Source organism: Platichthys flesus, chromosome 15, assembly GCF_949316205.1.
Source record: "Platichthys flesus chromosome 15, fPlaFle2.1, whole genome shotgun sequence".
In the NCBI taxonomy this organism is placed as follows: domain Eukaryota; kingdom Metazoa; phylum Chordata; class Actinopteri; order Pleuronectiformes; family Pleuronectidae; genus Platichthys; species Platichthys flesus.
In genome coordinates this window covers 15,745,401-15,768,191 of record NC_084959.1, presented here as the reverse complement: position 1 = coordinate 15,768,191, position 22,791 = coordinate 15,745,401, and the positions used below count along the sequence as shown (strand labels likewise).

The 22,791-nt window shown below is 39.1% G+C and overlaps 1 protein-coding gene across 3 annotated transcripts in view; it reads left to right on the top strand.

The window, feature by feature from the left end:
• npas2 (neuronal PAS domain protein 2) overlaps window positions 1-22,791 on the top strand; it is a 39,321-nt gene that overhangs the window by 6,683 nt on the left and 9,847 nt on the right. The window contains exons 1-14 of one of the 3 annotated variants that reach the window (XM_062405412.1): window positions 9,962-10,397; window positions 16,403-16,601; window positions 17,680-17,736; window positions 18,021-18,175; window positions 18,336-18,427; window positions 18,795-18,884; window positions 19,222-19,342; window positions 20,686-20,799; window positions 20,961-21,076; window positions 21,559-21,641; window positions 21,737-21,843; window positions 22,017-22,164; window positions 22,319-22,403; window positions 22,507-22,633. In XM_062405412.1, coding sequence (XP_062261396.1) covers window positions 16,546-16,601; window positions 17,680-17,736; window positions 18,021-18,175; window positions 18,336-18,427; window positions 18,795-18,884; window positions 19,222-19,342; window positions 20,686-20,799; window positions 20,961-21,076; window positions 21,559-21,641; window positions 21,737-21,843; window positions 22,017-22,164; window positions 22,319-22,403; window positions 22,507-22,633 — 1,351 coding nt within the window. In that variant the 5' untranslated portion in view covers window positions 9,962-10,397; window positions 16,403-16,545. Of the gene's footprint in view, window positions 1-9,961; window positions 10,398-16,402; window positions 16,602-17,679; window positions 17,737-18,020; window positions 18,176-18,335; window positions 18,428-18,794; window positions 18,885-19,221; window positions 19,343-20,685; window positions 20,800-20,960; window positions 21,077-21,558; window positions 21,642-21,736; window positions 21,844-22,016; window positions 22,165-22,318; window positions 22,404-22,506; window positions 22,634-22,791 lie in introns of those variants that run through there. The other 2 variants (XM_062405414.1, XM_062405413.1) reach the window with 2 other exon arrangements.

The following is a 22,791-nucleotide window of genomic DNA, read 5'->3' as shown; positions in this document are numbered from 1 at the left end:
GGCAACAAAGGAGTGGCTCAAAAGGAAACACATTAAGGTCATGGAGTGGCCAAGTCAGTTTCCGGACCTTAATCCCATCGAAAATCTGTGGAGGGAGCTGAAGCTTCGAATTTGCTAAGCGACAGCCTCGAAACCTTAAGGATTTGGAGATGATTTGCAAAGAGGAGTGGACCAAGATTCCTCTTGATACGTGCACAAACCTGGTAATTAACTACAAGAAACGTCTGACCTCTGTGCTTGCCAACAAGGGTTTTGCCACAAAGAACTAAGCCATTTATTGGCAGGGGATCAAATACTTATTTCACTCGATAAAATGCAAGTCTGTTTATATATTTTATTTAAAGTTATTTCCTGGATTTTCCTTTTGATATTCCATCTCTCACTATTGTAATAAACCTACCATTAAAATTATAGACTGTTTGTGTCTTTGTGAATGGGCAAACTTACAAAATCAGCGAGGGATCACATAATTATTTCCTCCACTGTACTTATTTATTATCCTGGGATTGTTTACTGCATTTTCATGTATGGACACAGTGCCTTTTATTGGAAACCATTCCTATTTCAGAAAGCTGATTCACAGGACTGTTCTCTCTTCCATGACAAAAGGTCACTGTCAAGAATCGGGCGTGGCTACACTTAGTGTTTCAGATGAAGAAGAAAAAAAGGTTTCACAATATGTGTGGGCCTGGCCACTGTGTGTGACCTAGCTGGGATTCAGATCTTTAGCTCAGGGTGTTGGCTGCATGTGCATTACAACTCTGTTTGCTTTTGTGGTGTTAAATACATATTGTGGCAGAAGACCATAAATGGGCATGTCAGGTTTGATGCTGAAATGAAAAGACAACTCCCAAAACAAATCTCTCTGTTCTATTGATGTTGAGTAAGTCATTTGCAGTCTGGGATGTCGAGAGGCAAAACCTGGTCATTATAGTGACACTGAAATGGGGGAGTTCACACACCAAGCTGGGTCAAGATAACATCAAGAGAAACCTGAATTGGTTACATGTAGCAAAGACCTGTTGATTATGCAAACTGGATTATCTGGCATATGCTGTGTAGTGTTGTGATTTCCTATTCCCTCTGGAGTTCTGTGATTTACAATCATCTATTACAGTATTTTGAAAATGTTTATGCTACTTTTAGCAGCTCTCCAAAACAAGTGATAACTTTTTGGAAATCTGTTGAAAAATGATGGTCCTCCATCCTCAGTGAGATCAGAGGGCATGGGTCTTTTTTAGAGCTGGATTATTTAAAGGTTTAAAGAAATAGTTCATTGAAAAATGAAAATGCAAACATTATCTTTTCACCACTATGCCGGTCGAGGGGTGGGTGAGGCGTTTTAGTCCACAAAAGCGTTTTGGAGTTTCAGGGGTAAACAGTGATGCAGCCGTGAATTTTTCCCTTTTTAAAGCTCAAGGACACGCAGGGTGAAAGAATCATGAATCATTGTCACAATGAAGCATGATTTCTGCATTCATTTCACCAATCTGCTCATACCAGCTGTTATCTTGAATAATGTGTAAACAACTCCACTCACACAGTTTGTGGTGTTTTGTGGCAGCAAAATTAGCTGTATTTCACTGTGTTGTAATCAGCTACGAGTGTGTCAACACTTAGTGAGTGTGTAAATTTTTTTCCAGATGGCTAATGAACCAACCTTTTTATAATTAAATCATTGATGGTATTAACCCACTTTCTTCATATGACATATATTGTTAATATGTGCAAGTATGAGTATTCTTTTGTGTTCTGTTGTTGTGATGTCCCTAAGTGAATCATCAACATCTGATTTTGTGTCCAGTAGTTTGTCTAAAAGACATGGACAGTAAAACCATGGATATTGATCATAAGGGAATTCAATATGCAGCTGCTTGTCTACCTGTTCTGTCTATGAAGCTTTTCATTACTAGATGCTTTCTTCTATCAAGACAAATCTGATTCTAACAAGATGGCAGTGTTTCACAACAAGAAAAATGAAAAAGCAATAGATAGAAATGGAGACATAGGGTCACTTTTTCTGTGGATTGCTTGCAGAAGACTATTTCAGTTCAGAGCCTGTGCATGAGAGAGTGGCTGCTTGTGGTTTTACTGTCGGTCACTGACGAAATCAGAAATTATCATATTATTCTGGCAATCAGCCTGAAATATTTCTTGGGTGGCATTGCAAAACAATCAATAAACTTCCACAGCCAGGGATTTAATCAAACATGTTACCAGCAATCTGAGCTTGAGATTGCAGTACAAAGGAAGTGCTGCAATGCCCTTTCCACCCATGCCCTAGAATTGTGACCCACATATTTGCCCACACACTGCCTTAGGTAATTGCATATTTTCCTGAGCAGCAGCAGACAATAAAAGGCCTGCAATAATTTGGTGATTCATTTAGAATCACTGAAAGAATATAATTATAAGGACATTTGAGAGTGGTTCTACCTGGTGAAAGGATATTTGTTTTGTTTGTCTGCTTTCTCATGGAAATGATTTGGCCACCCACCATGGGGTTGTGATGTGTGGTGAATGTGTAATTACAAGGCACTTTGGGCAAAGTATAACCAAAATCATTGACAAATGTTGTTGAATAAGCATCAATAGTAAAATATAGAGTGGGTATAATAAACCTATATAATATGTGCGGTTAGACTGAACATGAATGAGCACAGTAAGTGAGTTTATGAGAAATGAATCGGTTACATGGATGCACCCATATCTCAATGCTCTACAACTCAGCAGGGTATTTGTTGTGCGTTTTTCTGTGTTGTGTGCATTTGCAATATATGTTTCTTATTTGTTGCATTGTGTGTCTTTGCAACATGTTTGTCCGTTTGGTTATGTTGTGTGAATTCGCAGTGAATGTGTTGTCAAATTGATGATTTTTCAACATTTTGTTTATTTCATTGTTTTTTCAAGTTGCAGTCCACTGAACTTTCAGGGGCACTCTACTTAGTAGTCATAGTTGTGTATTAGGTAATAGACTGTTTACAGTTATTTTCATCACATTTTAATTTGAGTTATTTCTTCAAAACTACCAAAAAGGTTCAGTTTATCAAGATGAAATATAAAAAATACATACACCACTGGTATTTTTGCTTGATTTACTTACCTGATTTATTGAGTATTCAAAAAGTTATGTTTTGATTTAGTAATTGATTCACTATAATTCGGGTTGTTTACACAGATGCAGTTATGGAGAGCATGGGGAACGGGCATGTGTTTTATTCCTTAGTGCAGAATAGGTGAGGATGTATTAGACTATTGTGACTATTCTCCAGTGTGGCCCAAGGGAGCATTATTGGGAAGCTACTGTTTGCCTGACTGCGACAGCGCTTGTGGGAAAGCTCAGCTCAGAAAGTGCGCAAAGATTTATGACCAATGCCTTTTTATCCATTGGCTTCATAGTAGAAGAAAATGCTATTTGTGGCGACAAATGCTCCAAATAGTCCAGGCAAGGCAAGTTTTTTTGTATCATCCTCCAGGCACAAGGCAATTCAAGGTGATATACAAATGCATAGAATGCATAGGGCGCCTGTGGCTGACGGGTAGAGTGGTCGTCCTCCAACCTGAAGGTCGGCAGTTTGATCCCCAGTCTGACCCATCTGCATGCCGAAGTGTCCTTGGGCAAGATGCTGAACCCTGAGTCGCCCCCTATAGAATAACAAAGTGCTGCGAATAGATGCACTGTATGAATGTGTGTGTGCATGGGTGAATTTAAAACGGTACTGTAAAGCGCTTTGAGTGGTCTTCAAGACTAGAAAAGTGCTATATAAATACAAAACCCAAACCAAACCATAGAAGATAGAAAGTAAGTAGATAACAAGTTATTCCCTTACAGTTTTCTTACTTTGGTGTTGTGTAAAGGTGAAGCTAATAGAGCTCCATCTATATTGATTTCATCTTACAAAATGTCCTTGACTTAACATTGCGTAACTCCAAGCCAGCCAACCAGTGTGAATGGATGGAAGAAAGGTTTATGTAAAAGAATGACTGCCACAATTTCCAGTTCAGTGGCAGCAGGTAGAAAATCTACTGCTGTTGTGATGTTCTTATCCTTCTTAGGGAAGACAGAGCTCAGCAACTTGAAGCATTCACCAAGGTCATTCTTTAAATGAATAGGGAAATATAACTTGTTTTTAATATATTTATTTATACTGCTTTAGCTATCTTACATAATCTATCCCGGGCATTTAAGATTTTAAGCTGTGTATAACAGTAATTATTATTTTATAAATATCATCTTTTAAGAAATTCTCTATTTCAAATATAATTTAATATAGAAAGTAGTGGGTCCTTATTTATAGCTGTAATAGTGATATCTGTTTATTTGTGAGCCCAGTATTAAATGTTCTGTTAATGCTATAACAATGCATTAAGAATGACCTCTGTTTGTGATAATAAGAAAACATGCAGTCAGAAAGGTTGTCTGCCACTTTATTAATATTCATCAGATAAACAAATGGGTTTGTGCATACATAATATACTCCACCTGAAGAAAAATGGAAACCAGTTCCTTAATTAATGGACATCAAAACCTTGGTTGGGGGAAAATATACACCACACATTGTTACCATGGGAACACAGAATGAACAGCAGTGCCACAGTCTAATTAATGACAGTCAGTGCCTCAGCAGAGGGCCACTATGACATCATCAATACCAGTATCACAGATGTACAGTAGCATGAGACATTATGGCTTAATGTCTGAGCGATTATCTGAATAATCCACTTTTTCAGTGACGTAAAGGCAAGGAGCCCGGACAAAGGTACAGCATGTAAAGAACCCAACCCGGAGCATTACTATGTGATGAGGTCTGCTTATGAGCACTAAATGTCATCTCTTTATCCAATAGCATGACCTACATAAAAGAGCGGAACTAATCTCTATGTAGGCGGATGGTGAATAATGCAGTAAAATGTGGGAGATCTTTCTGAATCTTGGATGTCTTACACTTGTTAGTGTCAGGCTTAGAAACAATTTAGTTCAGAATGATCCTGAGTCATCACTCGGGCATTATTCGCCCTCTTCAGCATTGTTTGGTGCCAATATTTCCATGTATTGTGCTTTGGCATTAGTTCTTTAGATATGTTACATGAAAAGCAGCAGCTGACTTTGCATTAATATATCAATACACCTATTTGAACTATTATCTTTAGCATCCCACCTAAGAGATTCAGCATATTAATTGAGATATTTAAGTAAAAATGCTAAGAGTTCACAGCCATACATTGTAGGTCGCATGTGTGGGTTAATTTTTCCCATGTTCACCATTTTACTTTATCCTGTTAACATGCTTACATTTGGTAATTAGGTATAGGCACATATAACAGATGAGAATAATTACTCATTCATTTAAAACATATTGGTTCATAAACAAAAGTATTAGTGATAATTCGAAAATATGAGCAGATTACGGTGCTGAATGAATTTTGGCACAAGATGCTGATTTGCTCTCTTGGCTCTTAGGAAATTATGTGTTAGGTATTCGGTAAAAAGTCTTTTGGCTGAAAATTGTTTGGTTAAGAGCTTAAGAAAGCCCATTTAAGAACATGAATACCTCTGGCTTAGCATTATACATGAGGAAAGAAATTGATAAATACAACTATTTTGAGACAATTTAAACATTACATTTACTTAGCTGGAGCTACTGCGAATGAATCCCTAAATAGTACTTTGTTTAGAAAAGAAGAAACTCTCTATTTGGCTTTTCTTGACCCTTTAGTAGACTTTGGTGTAAAGTAATCGCAGACTAGACAGGTTGGTTAATACAGATGTGCCGTGTGCAGTTTATTGACATCATGTTCCATGATTTGAATGTGTTCACAGTCAGTGTTTTTAGACAGATACCTCTCATCTTCCTATGGAGCCATCATGTATTTCCGTGGAGTAATTATAGAGATTCAGAGGACTTGGACTCCTATATCACATATCATATACACACATCATTTTTGTTATGATGGTGTCAAAGGATAAAAGATTGAGAGTGGATTCTTGCTTTTTTTTTCTAAGTGGTCTGTATATGTAAGAACACTTTGCTATATTTTGTGATACAGAGAAAAAATGGTGGTTGCTTATGAGTGTGCAGTCTTCAGCAAGGCAGCCAGCAAATATGAACATATCAGGTAGTGGTAGAGTAAAGAACCCTGTACAATAACTGAAAGCTTTGCCACAAAAAACTTTGGTAGGTAAGACTTCTGGACTGAAACATAAATTGTTACTATAATTTACTTATTATTAAGATGTAACTCTGGAAGCAAGGTTTTAAACTGAGTCCCCCAAATACTTAATTGTTCCAATGGTTGAGCCCAATCGTTGCTGTTGACGGTGGAAAAAGTGTTAACAGTAATTTCATGCTTTTTCAAACATTTCCAGTTGACTGAATGGAATGGTTTCGTTTCCAGTCTTCACTCTGGCCGACAGCATATTTTGTATAGTGTCTTTGTCTGAGCTGAGTCACTTTTGTAATATCCAAACCATTGCCACATAATTTATGTTGTTGGGGTTTTTATACCGGTATTTTCCTCATTTGGGAGGGTACAGTAACAATAATTCGTCATTCCTGCTGTATTATACATGCGGTTTTGTGTGTGGTTACCGTGTGCTTACTGATGGTTGACTGCAATGTACAAGCAAACTGCATTCTGATTGGCTGCACTGCGCTGTATGCACTGCATCCTGGTCTGTTCATTTTCAACAACACCTATAGGTTACCATAGTAACTGGGAAAAACGATTGCAGTTTTGGCTTTGCCCAGCTGTACCGACCAATTCATCGTCTGTCCTCCACCTGACGTTCACAGAAACTGGAACACCAGTGTGAAACACAGTGGGAGCTTCACACAGAAAGGGCCAACAATGGGAATTTAATTTGGCTTGTGTGTGTGTGTGGGGGGGGGGGGGGGGGGGTCTGTAGTGTCTTGTGGCCTCACTGTTTAGTCTGGCTGAACTGTGAGATGCTCTCAATCAATTCAGAGGTGTGGAACTCTTCTTTGTTATTTACTGTTATTTTGTTTATAAAATCGACAATGTATAGTCTAGTTTTACCTCCTTGAAGGAAGCACAGACAAATGTTATCACCTCACTACAAGAGGTATAATGCCAACGATTCAAGTTTCCTCTGAGGACAGAGATGTGGCCGTTTAGTTTATGAAGTATGTCACTTGAGGAGCAGTGAGACTGACTGTGTTTCTCTCATGTTTGGTCTAGCATTTGTCTCTCTTCTGACATGATGTCTCACATGTCTGGTTAAAATGGCATTATACTGGTAGTATACCAGAGGACGGATCAGTCATCAAAATCTGTACTTTGCAACAGCTGCAGACAGAAAGAGCTGTGGGCAAAAGTGGGACTCATTTACATGAAGATGGTCGTCGAGGCAAGTGGTCTGAGAGTTCAATATTGCCTCTACTGAGTGCCTTGTCATGATACCCTGTCTTAATGATACAATATGTGATCCAAAAAAATGATCTAGAACACAAGATTACATTTCTTTGTGCAGCTCAGATTGTAGTGTAGTCACTTTATTTAATGTCATTGTATTGTGTCGTACAACTATGCTCACTCTCCTCAATATGGCAAATTGGGAACAGGCACTTCTGGTTTTCTGGTGACATGGACTGACCTGTCCAAGCAGTTGATTATCATGTGCTCCGTATGAATTCCTCAGTCACATGACAAGTGGCATTTATAAGAACGCTCTCTCTTATAAGGGAAACTCTTCTGTGCAAATTGAACATCCAGGAATGAAAGTAAAGGAATTTGTACCTCAGTTTAAAACTGGGTTTTAAGTCGATAACAGTTTATCAGCTGGTGTCCTGGCAGTTTACAGTCATACCATGTGCATTTTATTATCTTTATATCCCATTTCAATCAGAGCCTGTGCAAATCTTGCGTGTCACGCTCCGATAGTGCTTTTAAGCCATAATAGAGGTGCTGTTTTAATGAATGGCTCTGTAATTGTGTTGGTTGATGTGCCACTTTGGTTCAAACTGAAATATCTCCATGAAATTTGGTGCAGATGTTCATTCTTTCCTCAGGATAAATTGTGGTGCTTTATCTTTTCATCCATCATACTGTGAATATTTGGGAAAAACATACGACATTTCCATCTGCTTCAGCTGCACTTTGTGTTACATGCTAATTTTTTTAATTTTAGCATGCTAAATTAAAATAGTGAATAAGGTGAATAGTATAGAAGCATAATAACATGCTAACATCACTATTTGTCTGTTTCACCGTAAAAAATTCTGCAATGGGGGAGAAACAACAAAGATTTATAAATAATATAATTTTAATTAACTAGCTGATTCAAATCAATGATATTTTCCTATTCAAATATGCCATAAGCATCCTTTCAGTATAATACTTAAAACTAGGGTTAATAATTTGTTTCTGGAATACTTTTTCGTTGAAATCCCCTTCCTGATAGCATCATCAAATAAAGTCTGATGGGAAAAACACAAGACAAAAAGCTGGTGTCTGTGGCCCTGGCAGGACTGTAATAAACATGATCTATCATTTCATTGGACATGCATACCTGTCACTAGCCGAGAGGCAGGAGAGACATACATGGCTGAAAACGAGACAACAGTCAGAGCGAGATACACAAAATTGATCTTTAGCAGTTGTCACCTGTGTGTGTTCATATGGTTGTAGCACTAATGAGAGGGCCAAAGGGAGGGGGTGGGATTTATCAATAGCCTGGTCTTACTAGCTTCTAGAGGATTACCAACCCAAGCTTTAAACATTGTGGGAAGTAGCGACTTAAGGTTGGAAAAGTGAGTCTGTGACAGGATTTAATCTGTGTGGGAGAATCACACACATACACGCACACAGAATTTAGATCAATTATTAAATATCTCCAAAATTCTAAATTACACAGATTAAACATGTTCTTTCAGTGTTAAGAAGTATGCTGTTTTTTTCAGAAGCACATGCGACTTTAGACTGTGAAAAGGCTCCTGGTCAGGGTTTCTTCACCATTAACTCACAAAGATCTCATTTGCTTCAGTTCAGAATTTGTTCTTGTATCAGCAAAAATACAGGATCACATTCAGGTTTGTCAAAAAAACAATGAGCGTCTACCTGAGTTAGAAGTTATCATACCCCACTGAGGGCTATAATCAGTGGGTTTCTGGCTTTAATCACTAAAAACAAAAGCTGTGTTTATCAAATTCCGGACTTGCCTACAATTGTTTAGGTTCTTTGCAGATTCTGCAGTGGAGACAGCGATATTATATTAACTGTGGAATGATTACTGATAATTATTACATTCAAAGCCGAAAGGTTTATTGTGGCGTCTCCACACTCACTTTCATTTGTGTTCATGTTTCCTGGAAGTTCTCAGCACGAGGATATCCCTGCACCTTTACCCGTGTGATCATTTGACAGAAGCAGAAAGACCCAAGGCGGGTCCATTATGAGCCTTTGAAATGAGTCATGCACAGTGCTGACCCACATTTGGGACTTCAGCTGAGGGAAAATGCAACAAGGAAGTAGTCAAAAACAAAACACAGGAAGTGCATGGGGAAGGACTTTAGGGCAAAAACAAAAGTCTCATCCTCTTGCCTTTCTTATGGATCAGAGTCACCTCTGTCTGAGGGGATTACATTCACCCTTACATTAGGGTGGCCTCCATGATGTGTGTAGTCTACCTGTGTCCATTCCAGGTGCAGCCCCCCCCCCCCCCTTACTGTTGACCTAATAGATTCAAGGTCTTCCTGTCATGCGTCCATGGCCAAGTGGTATTAGACTTTCATTTCAGAATGTACCATTCACAATTTTCCACCCAGTGCAAAAAGTGCGTTGTAAATCCACAGCAGACATGCAGGAGATCGTCCATCGCAGTTCTCCCAGTGACATTTAATGTGGCGCTATTAGCCGCGTATTAAGCACGTGTTAAAGATTACAATCGGCCCCCTCCTACCGGTCACTGGAGGTTTCTCTCGGTTGTGTTGCGCAGCCTGACTGCTTATGCTGCTGCTGCTGCCGTCGTTAGCCGAGTATTGAGCTACCAGCTGACCTACTTTCCTCTGTTCTCAGCCACTCAGTCCTGTTTACAAGCCACTGCCAGCGGAGGATGTGGAGTACAGTGCCTGGAAAATAGACGGACACAGCCCACCGAGACCGCGACTGGGGGATCTGGCCGTGTGCTGTTGATACACGGGGACTGTCAGAGCCGCGGACAGGCTCACCGGTGATTCGAAAGTAACAACACGTTAATAACTTAGGCGTTGTTATACAATTTAACGCTTTTCATCGCGCTCGCCCGGGTCTGTCAGACGCTGGGAGCTGCCGCGATCAGCTGCTATGTTGTAGTTTCTATTCCCTCCCTGTGAGAAAATGACTGGATCGGCCAACGTTAAACTGGGGATTTGTGTTTCTGCTGGAGAGCCGCTTTCAAGGTACGTGCGATTTCACTTGGGCTTTCGCTTCTCCTCTCCTGACAAGAGGAGCGCAAAAATGTTGTCGTGTCGCCGCCACCAGTTTGCACTGCGCGTAACATCAAAGTTCATGAGTGGCCTCCTCGCAGATTAAAGTAGAGTTAGCCGACCACATGATTAGCTCCTGTCAATATTTAGTTAATCATTTTCTACCAGAGCCAGGCTGTGGAGCCTCAACATATACTGTGTTTTCTGGCAACTACAGGAGTCGGAGTGTCAGCAGCTACATAAACCCCATCGCTCTTGAACGCCGCTTTACATGTTTTCAGCTCTCAGTCATCAAGAGCCCTGATTACAACGTTTAAATAACCTATTTCCCCCCACCGCTGCACCACCGCTGATGACAATCAGTGGCAAAACACTGGAGGACATGTTAGTTAATGCCTCCCCTGAGACTGCCAGATAGCAAAATGTTAAAAGATATCCTTAAATAATTTCTCAGTAGGCTTAGGTCAGGCTGATGTTACCCAACCTGCCAGCTTTAAGTCTACTGGAGGTCACATTTCTCTGGCTAACCTGCTGTTTTCTTGTTCTCAAGGCATTCTGTGCTTCTCGTGTGGAGCTGACATGGTTTTCTGCAGAGACACTTCCTCTGTTTGAACCTGGGATTAAGCGTAGCAGAATAACTTATTTACTATGTATATACTAGGAAGCAAGGTTCATTGAGTGCATTCGTTGCTGCCCTCCCACTGTTTTTCATTTGTAGGTGGGTGACCAATTGAAGAGCCTCCTGTTTCCTTATCAGTGAAGGGGGAGCTTCCCTTTCTCCAGAAATCCTGACAGAAAGCTGAGACATTTTGTTTTTGTTAATTCAGAAACTTACCTGTTATTAATGATCAAATGGATTTTACAGCATTCAAAAATGTTCTTTATGTTTCCACTTGGTGTTTGTGTGTGGTTTATATGGGATTTTATGGGGATATGGCAGATGCATTTGGTTAATATTTAACCACAATAACCATCTAATGGGGAAATGAAGCAAGTGAATGAATTATAATTGTGTACAAATGTGATTTAGATTACAAGCAGCCCAAGCCAATGAAAACAGATAAACGTTAAAACAAAAGTGAATCCTTGAGTAAGTACCAAACGTATTGTTTTTTCCTTTTTGTCATGGACATTTCACAGTTAAGCAGAAGTGTTTTTATGAAGTTCTCTTAAAAAAAGAGAGAAAAGAAATAAACATTTCCAGATTGACTCAAACTAAGCCTGTCCAGGTGTTTACCTGACAGCTTGACCTGCCGCCTCAAAACCAGATGCAGGTGTTCTGGAAATGTAAACTTTCAGACAGGCAGACAGTAGCATCCCACACTGCGGAGCTGGATTAGCAAGTAGCCTGAACAAGTTACCCCAAGGTCCTGATCCATCAGCACAAGAGAGGTAAAACAGTGTGAGCTGGAATAATGCAATAACTTTTGAAAGACTGTTGTTGGCTTTCAGAAAGCTTTCAAACAGCTTCTTCTCACTGCAAGCTATAAAGTCTGTGTGGGTGAGTGAGTGACAGAGACAGAGAGAGCAGGTGAAACATCATAAACCCATCAGTGAAATGTCGTCTCTTGGTAACATTAGTGGTCAGCATCACGTAATTGGTGGATTTATTGTCATTACAGTGAAGAGATTTTTAAGTACCACTTTAAAAAAGCAGAGTACGTTTAATGTTATACATAAAGGCTTTCACTTCAATTTCTCATTTAGGGACATGGGGATAACAATGTCAACAACAGCTCTTATCGTGTTGATGATTTTATTTATTTAAAAATTTCAATCTTCTTAATTATTGCTTTATATTGCACTACTAGATAATTTACTAGATAACTAGATAACCATTAGTGAAGCCATTATTTACAACTAAATAAAAAGTTGGGGTTTGGGAAACACAGAATGGCATTTAATGGACAAACAACTAATTGATTAATCACAAAAATATTCGTAAATTGCAGTCCTACTTGAATATATAGTCTGACATGTTTTTGGCTGATCCATAAATTTATTCAATACACTGATGAAAAAATCCTGCTTCTGAAATATGCCTCTTGATGTGCATTATTCACATTATTAGTCATGATGGCTTAAGATAGCTACCATGATGTAAACGGTAAAACACGTACAGCTGTAAAGTTTCCATTGTCTCTCCCTAAGAAAAAAAACAAATCAAAGAGAAATTCCCAGTTGACATATTCATAAACCAGGTCTGGCTAGATGCAAGGTTAATGTGGAAGTTCAAACTCTAATTTGTTCCATATATAAGGTCAACATAATTACATAGTTCTTTGCCAGTACTAGGGATATTCACCTTCTTGTCCTATATTCTAAAATAGATGAACAAAGCAGGTTTTCTTTGGTCTGTGGGTTGACAGTAGATTACAGATAAATGCACTAATGTATGAACTACCCAGTTCCATGTTACAACAGTTCCTATAGGTGAGAAGTCAGGACTTTATTCTCATGTAATGTATGAAGGAGAATGACTAAAGTCTGTGTCACTGCTGCTAACCCAAATGCTGTATCATTAATATTAAATCCCCATGAGTTGACGTTGTCAGCCGCACCCCATGCACTGACGTAAAAAGGTATTCTGTCTTGAGAAATATCTGCTGTCAGCATCTTTTATCTGTGCCCATGTCATTCACCAGCCATTCTTAGTTTACAGTTACTGACTCTATCGCCAAGTGGTGTAATCCACCGATAACTAAAAGATAGTCAGAGGTTGTGATAATCCGTAAATCAGTCACATGACAGTGGTGTAGTATCTCAGATAGTTTAAATTGTTGTATTTAAAAGATAACACAGCTACCTGAGGTAATGTGGCTGCAGCATGTGATGAACTCAATGTTCAAGGACCAGTACAATTGTCATTTCATTGAAGAGGAAATATGAGCTTTGCAGATGTATTTTTATTATTCCTGCTGTGTAGTATTAGAACTTCCGCAGCGAATGAGCTGTCTGGTGTCTGGAAGTGACACCGCCACCTTTTTCAAATCCATCAGACGTTTTCAAAGACTGCACAGTGTTTGGAATGAAAATAAGACTGGTTGTAACTTTTAAGATTAGCTAGATGTTTAGGAATACAACACTGGATGCAAAAATTAAATATGTAAGAGCTGTTTCCCTCAGGCAAGCTTGTATATATTTACTGGGCTTTAAATTAAATATGCAAATGGTCAGCAGATCTCGCAAGAGCTTTTAGGTAGAGAAGGTGGAGTGTGAGACGTTTTGGCAGCTGGTGTTTTTCCTCCATTAAAGTTTTTTATGAATCTATGTACCTTCAAGAAAACGCTGTAACTCCTGCACTTAGTTTCCTCTGTGGAAGTTTATGCACAATAACAAATTCTGCATGTTTTTTAGAGCCTTCACAGAGTTTGGTCGTGAACTTGAACATGACCGCACTGACCTCCACAATGAGTTCAGGTTGCTGGTTAAAGGCTTTAAATACCTGGGAGCACAAGTGTAACTAGACTCTGGTGTTTTCTAGCTGTTAACCTTGCGAGGTGTGGTTTAACCTCAATACATTCTAAGAACGGAGGCTGAGATGTAAGGATTTTTTTACATGGTTATGGAGAGTGAAGAATTCCCTGATGCACCCAAAACTTTTGTAGATTTCTATATTTTTTAATTTTACCAGTAGTTAAAATTATCAGTGCACAGAAATGCATGTTAGGTTTCTGATTATGCATTAGTGTTAACCCTCAGGGATAACATTTTATGATGGTGCTGAGTATGAATAGATAGTTAGGGTTGATTTGGCAAACATCAATATAACAATGGTCCATTTGAACGATTCATATGTTTGTGTATGTTCAGAGGACATGCGAGGAAGGAAAGGGATTGTGTGCATTCATTAAGACTGTAATGGAAAGGTCTGTTTCAATGGAATTGTTTGGGTAAGTGTCAGTAAATGCTGGATAACCAAGTCTTCTTACCTCCATCAAGCTCCCTGAGGGTGGGGGGGGACACCATGGGTATGAGATAATAAAAAAATGTATATATATAGTATAGCAACATTTTTATGCTAAGAGTAAACAACACCAAAGTAAAGACTTTGGAAATGACATCCACAGAACATTTAAGGTGTGGTTCAGGGTAGTTATTATAAACACTTTTGTTTGAATGTGTTCATGATTCATTATTGCTCAATTGAAGCAGGAGATGGGATGTGAACCTGGGCCTCCTGTGCTTAAGTCAAACACCTTGTAAGCCTGCTCAAAGGGCATTGCTTCCTGCTTTAGAACAAAATGCATTTTTTGCAAATCAGTTGTTTATGACGGGGCTATCCCATGGTGGCTAATGTCAAATGTGAATTCATTTAATTATTATTATTATCCTGAACGGGAAACGGGGTGTGTGGAAGGTGAGAGTTTGGGAGAAAGCACAAAAAAAGCGGAACAAATCAGAAACCAATGATGCTGTCGTCTGTATAATCAGTAAGAACAGGAACTTATGAGTTCATAGTTTTAAAACAAACAGCAGCATTTATATCTGACATGAACTGTTTGAGATCAGAGCAAAAGTGACATGCTTTAAGTAAAGGATGGGGAGTTTTAATATACACTATATAGAGATGTCGTATAATTTATTAGAGCCAGTCTTCATTAAAAATCCTACACATGAGAATATTAAATCAGATTAAATCAATTTGACATGAAAGTGTAGTGATGGTGCAGATATTTATTCTGTAAAATGATGGACATAATCAGTAGTTGCATGGGGAAATGTCACAGTACTACATGTTTTCTTTTCTGTTTAGTCATGGTATGATAAAAATAACTCATGTATCTGGTGCTAATGGAAGTCAGTCTTGTAGTTAGGGGCTAATTGACTCTTTCTCCTCTCATATGTTTCACCCTTGAGCTGCAGTGCTTTGTAACTTGAACGCAGTTTTTTTCCACTAAGTACATCTCTGTGGCTGAAGTAAGTGAAATTGTATTTTACCAGCTCCATACAGTTGTACGTGCTCGTATATACTACGGGGGTAATATAATTGTAACATGCATAATTATAATAGGGAATACTGAAACCAAATATTGGATGTACTCTTTCTTTCTACTGTAAAAGGGCACAAGAAGACTAGTGCAGAATACAGAACATGTTTAGTTATATCTAGACTAATAATCTGCAAGTAGTTAATTAATCAGATCACTCTTGTATTCCCTTCGCATATTGGCTCTCCTTTGACTTGAAAATGCAATAACAGGTAGTTTCCCTGAGGCCACTTGTGTGTACATCACTCGACTGCCTGAACTCTCATTCCGCACAAGCTCTAGTCATAACTTGAATGTGATTCATATTTAATGTTAAATGTTTCCAGAACACAAAACCCATCAACCATTTTAAACAACCTCAAAGAAACGTGAGCGTTTTGTTTTTCTACTAGAACGTGATGGAGATTTTGAATAAAATAACAGTCCTTTGTTATTATACGTATTTATTTGGGCGACAGTTTTGAGATGAGGCAGGTTCTGTTGACCAAATAAAGAAAACATATTGGATTGAAGTGTAAGCCATATGCAGAGGTGTCACTAATAAACAAATAAAATCTCCAGTTGCTTAATTGCTGCCGAACAAAGCTCCAGTCTGTGAGCTCTTAGTTTGGGATAGGTGGCTGTTACTACACAGGGTTTCAAAGTGAGGTGTTGTCTTCAGACAAATTTTTCTAGGTCAGGGGAGCTCCCCCTGTGCATAAACACTTCTTTTGTGACAGTACTCCAAATGAGTACTGTACTCAGGTGGAGGCTGAAGGGGGTAATGTACTTTACATTGTGTTGTAGTCATGTCCCACCCGATATCCTTATTGTTGAAGAGGATGAATGTTTTTCCAAGATGTCTGGATGATCATATGTATTTTCCTCAAAAGCAGATCTCATCGAAAAAAGCCTTCCTACAATATGTTAACATGAGTTCATTAGGAATTGTCATCCTCCATCCAAAATCTTTCTTTCAGGTTTTAATGATTTTGTCTATGTTCACAGGACTTGGCGTTTCTTTGGTGGACTGGAGGCAGTGGTGGGTAGCCGGTCCGCTGTAGGATTTCCCACAAGAGTGTTCAGACAAGGTCAGCGCGGATGGGACTTATAAGATATCAGAAAGGGCCTGGCTGGGAAAGGGTGTGAGAATGGACAACCTTTCTGACTTTGGTGTCCCTTGCTCATCCGCCCACAGGGATTGGGAGTGAGTATCAAATCAATTCACCTTCAGTTTGTGATCTGTTTTAATACACAGGACTTGATTTATTCACATATGACATGTTCTTCAACATTTGCGTGGGCTGAAACTGAGCAGGGGTACCTTGTGTGTGTGCATTTTAAATGTTGTCAAACATTCACTGGAGTCCTCATTTACTTTGCTTTAACTTGTGTCTCATATAGTGGATGACTCATAACATATGTGGTTTAGTAATTTGGCTTTGACATACAAATCTTATACAATCGGATTTAATGTTATCAGTCACATTTATTGTTAAATGTTTAATAATTACTAAATAATTAAATTATATAATTAAATTGTTTGAAATTAAATGTCAGTGTATAACAGAATATGTTAGATCAGTAAAACATGAAAAAGACATTCAAAAAAGTATTTATTCAAATTGCGTCTGAATAACTGAAGAAATAATTATCATGTACACTGCATATTCTTCCGTTTGAGCTGAAGTGTGCAATAATGCACCCTGTGCTATTTATAAAAAATAATACTCACACAGAAACAATCACTAATCATATTGTAGACTTCAGTTCATGTATGACCATTGAATTGTCTGCTCATTGTAAGCCCTGACCACACCAGTAGCCCACATCAGTGTAGACCCAGTGTTAAGGAAATACTTCTAACATTGTCATGTGATTATACTTACTAAACAGATTAGCTTTAAAGGGTTTTACCTTCTGTCCATACACCTTTGAGTCAGATTAGGAAGAAGGGCAACTCATAACCAACTAAGAGTTATGCACAGGCATTCAATTCGAACCTAAACCTGAATATATATTTTGGCTTCATTACATCTGTCAAATGGTCAACAGGCTAATGCAACATGCTAGACACTGGTTCTTTCTTCCCACCGGGCAGCTCTACTCTACCTACAACACATGATATGATTGATTGCCGAAAAATTTGCACCTTCAGAGGAAGGAAGATGAAACCCAAATTTCCACCCTACAACCAGAACTTAGAGGGTTTGGGCAGAACGTCAGGAAGCAAGAAGATGACATTAGCTGAAACAACATTTTAACTTGTACCACTCTGTTTCCAGCACCAACAGCTGTGTGGACGATTTAATGGATGACGACGAGAAAGACAGGGCAAAAAGGTACTCATCAGTTCTGTGTGTATGTTTGGTTGGAGGTAGTATGTGTGTATACTGTATAATACAGGCCAATTAAGTTTTGGCTCATTTTCAGTGTCACATTTCAAGTCAAGCCCTTGAATTTTAAGACTATCTGAGCATAATATTTGAAGAAAATGTACATAGTTTAAAACTATTAATACCCGTTTAAGTATTTGTCAATAGATCAGCTGAAGTTTCCTGATTAGTGGAGCTTTTGCCTTTAAGTCCACTGATTGATAATTGGTTTCGTGTGGTGACGTTTTTAGGGCATCCCGTAACAAATCGGAAAAGAAAAGAAGAGACCAATTCAATGTGCTCATCAAGGAGCTATGCACTATGCTGCAGGGCCAAGGCCATCCACGCAAGATGGACAAGTCCACCATACTGCAGAGAACTATTGATTTCTTGCAGAAACAGAAAGGTAAGAAATGCATTGTATACAGCATGAGTTCTTGAAATGTTTTGACTTATGTATTTCCCCACTTTTTGGGGTAATTAACTTATATAATTCTTAGGCATAATGTTTAGATCCCATCATGAAGTTAGTTTAATCCTTTTACTTGCCCTTCTCTCTTCTCTAGACATCACTGCACAGAATGAAACCTGTGACGTGAGACAGGACTGGAAGCCTTCATTCCTCAGTAATGAGGAGTTCACTCAGCTAATGCTGGAGGTAAAGCTCAGCAGGATGTGATTGTTGAACAGCTAATGATGATTAAGCTTTGACTAATATTGTTAACAAAATAAAGGACCCAGTCTTTAACTGACATGTTATTAATGTGTTTGGCTTAGTTATATTTCCACTGTTGTTAAAGTTGGCTTATCCCAGAGCATTGTAAGAATTGTAAGTACGCCTGAACTGTGGTGGCAATGGAGGAGGCAAACGCATTAATAACATGTCAGTATGATTTGATTATGCAATTATCTACCACAGATATAGATGCCATGTGAAAGTGTACAAGTGTAACTGTTCATTTGCACAATGCTGTTCTACATACTTGTAGCCTCAATGTCAAGCCCCCACCTTTTCCCTCTTACAGGCCCTAGATGGTTTCTTGGTAGCATTAACTACAGATGGAAACATCATATACGTATCGGACAGTGTGTCTTCACTTACTGGCCATTTACCGGTGAGTAAGGAAACAAAAATCAGTTACTTTACCCTCTTGCTAACTCTGCATTGTGTTGTTGTTGTCGTCTTTTTTGTTCAAATTTTTGTTGATTTAAACATCAAGATACAAAACAAATACATACAGTCATTCCATTCACATTTCAGAGCGATGGTTTGAGCATCACATTTAGGCTCATGGCTCTTTAGTGTATCTGAAATAACTTAAAAATCCTGAAACCTGCACTTGCAGTGGTTAATGATGATGTCACATGTAACGATATTTGTATCGCAGCACTGTTACATATTGTACACTCCCCCAATACTGACCATCATTCTTGTGTCCTTTTTTGCACCAGTCAGATATGGTGGACCAAAATATCTTGAATTTCCTCCCGGAGCGGGAACATGGGGAGGTGTATAAGCTGCTATCATCCCACATGCTGATGACTGACCCCATTGCTGCTGACTTCCTTGACAGTGAGTATCCTACTGGGCGGCCCCTCTGTGCACGTCTGGCCCTTGTCTGTGGCTAATACCACACTGCGTCTGGGTCATTGAAGCACGACAGTTGAAAGGTCAAAGCCTGCAGATTTGTCTCAGATCTTATCGGAAGGTCAAATGATGGGGATGAATGCGGAGCAAATCCTGTTTACTTTTTCAGAATTCATTTTGTAGCTCAGATTTTTTTATTTAGTGTAAAGTTTTTGGTGGAAATATAGACACTCGTTTTTGTTTGTCAAAACATCCCTCTTAGTTTGCTTTGACACTGTAAATACCACTTCAAGCTTTTTAAATATAGAGCAGGTTGCTGAATTGGGGTCTATACTTTATTGGATTGCTGATTAGTGTGTATCTATGATTAGCCTTTTAGCTAATAATAGGTGCTAGCTTAGTATCATAGTTAAGACTTTAAATCACTGTTATGCTCTTGCACTAATCCAAAGCAATGTAGTATCTGGGGCTCAAGACACTGACCTTAATCCGGTGTCACTATTGGGCTTTTCTGGGGAAGAGAGATGGTGAGTGGCAAGTGTCTCAGTCTGTCCTCAGGAGCCTAAATAGGTAACTGTCATGGAGCCATGCAGTAATCACCATCATCTCCTTGGCACCGTTTTAAAGACACACATCAATCTGTGTTATTTCCTCCATTAAAAGGAATGTCTGGCTTTTAAGCAAATAACGCTCAATCAAGTTTCATCAAATGAGGATTTTCAAGTTCACCTGCTTGTTTTGTCCTTTTACATGTCTTAAGTCACCAAAAAAGCAAATTTAAGTGGTGCACAAACTATCCAGACCTCTTCATTCAAAATGATCTGATTGTGAGGATCTGAAAAATTACCACATGCATGTAGATGGTGGCAAATTATTCACAGTTAAGTAGTAAATTTTTGATTAAGTTTTCTGCCGGATAGTTTATATGTGAGGATGACACAAAGACAAGTGTATGTGTTGTTAAGCCATATATATCAGCTCCTCTGACTCCCAACAAAGAGTAGGAGAAGAACAAATTACTATAAATATAAATATTCCTTAAGCCTTATTTCATTGCGCTAAATTGATGTGAAGTCTTTCATTCACCTCATGATTTTCTATAGCAAACATTACGACGTGGGATAACCTCTGTAGACCTGTTAGAGTTTGCAATGTTCCAAATAGATTGTACTCTTCTCTGTTCTTCATCTGCAAACTGCAAACTGCAACTTGTCTATCAAACCAAACCCAAACAGATTGAGAAGCTCCTCATTAATAATAGAGGCAAATTGTAGATACATGTATATTGTAACGACTTGTCTTCAAAATGAAAATCTGCTGTTTTTCAGGTGAGGCACATATTGAATTTTGCTGTCATCTAGCCAGAGGGAACATTGACCCCAAAGAGCCACCTGTGTACGAGTATGTCAAGTTTGTTGGAGATTTCAAGTTTCATAACAATGGTAAGGATTTTAGTTTTCTTTAAAAGACCTAAAATTGTTAATTTCAATGTTGTTCATGTTTTCACTTAATATAAAGATATAAATAGTCATTTTCATTGGATAAGATGATGACAGATGTCTCAACTAACTGTGTTCCTATTTTTTTTTTTTCTGTCACACAGTGCCTAGATCTTGTAACGGTCTTGAGTTGACGCTACCAAGAAGCCTACAGTCAGCTTTGGAGGAGCAGGTCTGCCTCATTGCTACTGTCCGATTAGTCACTCCACAGTTTCTCAAGGTGAGACCTGAAACCTGAGCATTGGTGTATTTTGCATGTTGCATCATAACCCTCAAAGGAAGAAAACAGGGGTGAACTGAACCCATAATAAGCAAACAGCAGTGAGCTGTGGTCTATGACATGAAGGGGATTTAGTCTGGTCCATATTGACTGCACAGAGTCAAGTGCTCTCTTGACATTTCCTGTTGCACACTGTCACACTGTGTTCCTCCCAGCTGATTATATCATTAGGATGCACCTGATCCCTACGGTGCTCAGTGAGTTTACATCTGGACCCATGCCAAGTAACTGAAGTCAAATAGAGTTGCATTCATGTGTCTGCAACCTTACTGTGATCTACTCAGAACCCTTCACATTATAGTAGTGCATCAATCCAAATCTCCAAACCAAATAAAAGAAAATATGATGAGACTATTCATTCCTGTCTTCATTGTGATGTTTTAATCATGACTTTCTCGATCTGTGACTGTGGCTTTGTTTAGGATCTGTGTAATGTGGAAGATCCTTGTGATGAGTTCACTTCCAGACACAGCCTTGAATGGAAGTTTCTGTTTTTAGACCACAGGTAAATGGTTTGTTTCCTCCTCTCAATCAATCATTAGGTTTTTATTTGTAACAAAATTCGTTCTGATGTGAAAATCATCTACTTCCTTTTTTCAGAGCTTCACCAATCATCGGCTATTTACCCTTTGAGGTTCTTGGAACGTCTGGCTATGATTACTATCATGTAGATGACTTGGAGCTTATAGCTCAGTGTCACAATCAGTGTAAGTAACATGTCTGTCTGCTGCATCTTTCTTTCCAACCATCACCACCACATCCAGAAATCTATTTCTCTCAAAGAGGTTAAAGTTAACATACATAAATTCACTGTACTGGTGCAAAGACATGTGATGCCTGAACATGTCTCTGATGTGTGTCTTCTTTTTTCTCCTCTAAGTGATGCAGTTTGGAAAAGGTAAATCGTGTTACTATCGCTTCCTGACCAAAGGGCAGCAGTGGATTTGGTTGCAGACTCACTACTACATCACCTACCACCAGTGGAACTCCAAGCCTGAGTTCATTGTCTGCACTCACACTGTCGTCAGGTAAAACTGATTATTTTACCCTGGGGTATCCTTGACGTGTGCCAAGTCTGCGTGTAGGTCATCGGCTGTTTTGGCAACGATAGCGGTGGTTTTAGATTTAGGCGCGGTCGATCTACACCTGTCACTCATGGTGTTTTTATCTGCTGTGATTCAGCTATGCTGAAGTGCGAGCTGAAAGGAGGAGAGCGTTTGGCCTTGAAGAGATCTCTCCACCTGAGATAGCTCCCTCCTCTGTGAAGGTAAAGTATCAAGACCCCTTTTACTGTACATACAGTCTGTGAGGCCTCCAAGGACCAAGCCTTATACCTGACCCTCTGTTTTAAACCTGGCTCTGTGTTCTAGGCTCAGGAGCTGTACTTGGACATCTGCTCCACACTGGACCCTACACGGGACAAAAACAGTGGTGCACGTTCGGTATCCTCCCACAGCTCCCGGAAGTCCTCCCACACAGCGCTGTCAGACTCTGCATGTGAGTCATCCTCTGCTACCTAAAGTGCTAACTCGCCCAACAGCGGGTCAATATTTGCAGTTAGCCTGCTCCTGTATGGATACACCGTCATTTACATTTGGCAGAAAAAAATGTAAGAAAATAAAAAAAGGTCAGCCTTTGTATTTTAATCTGAAAAG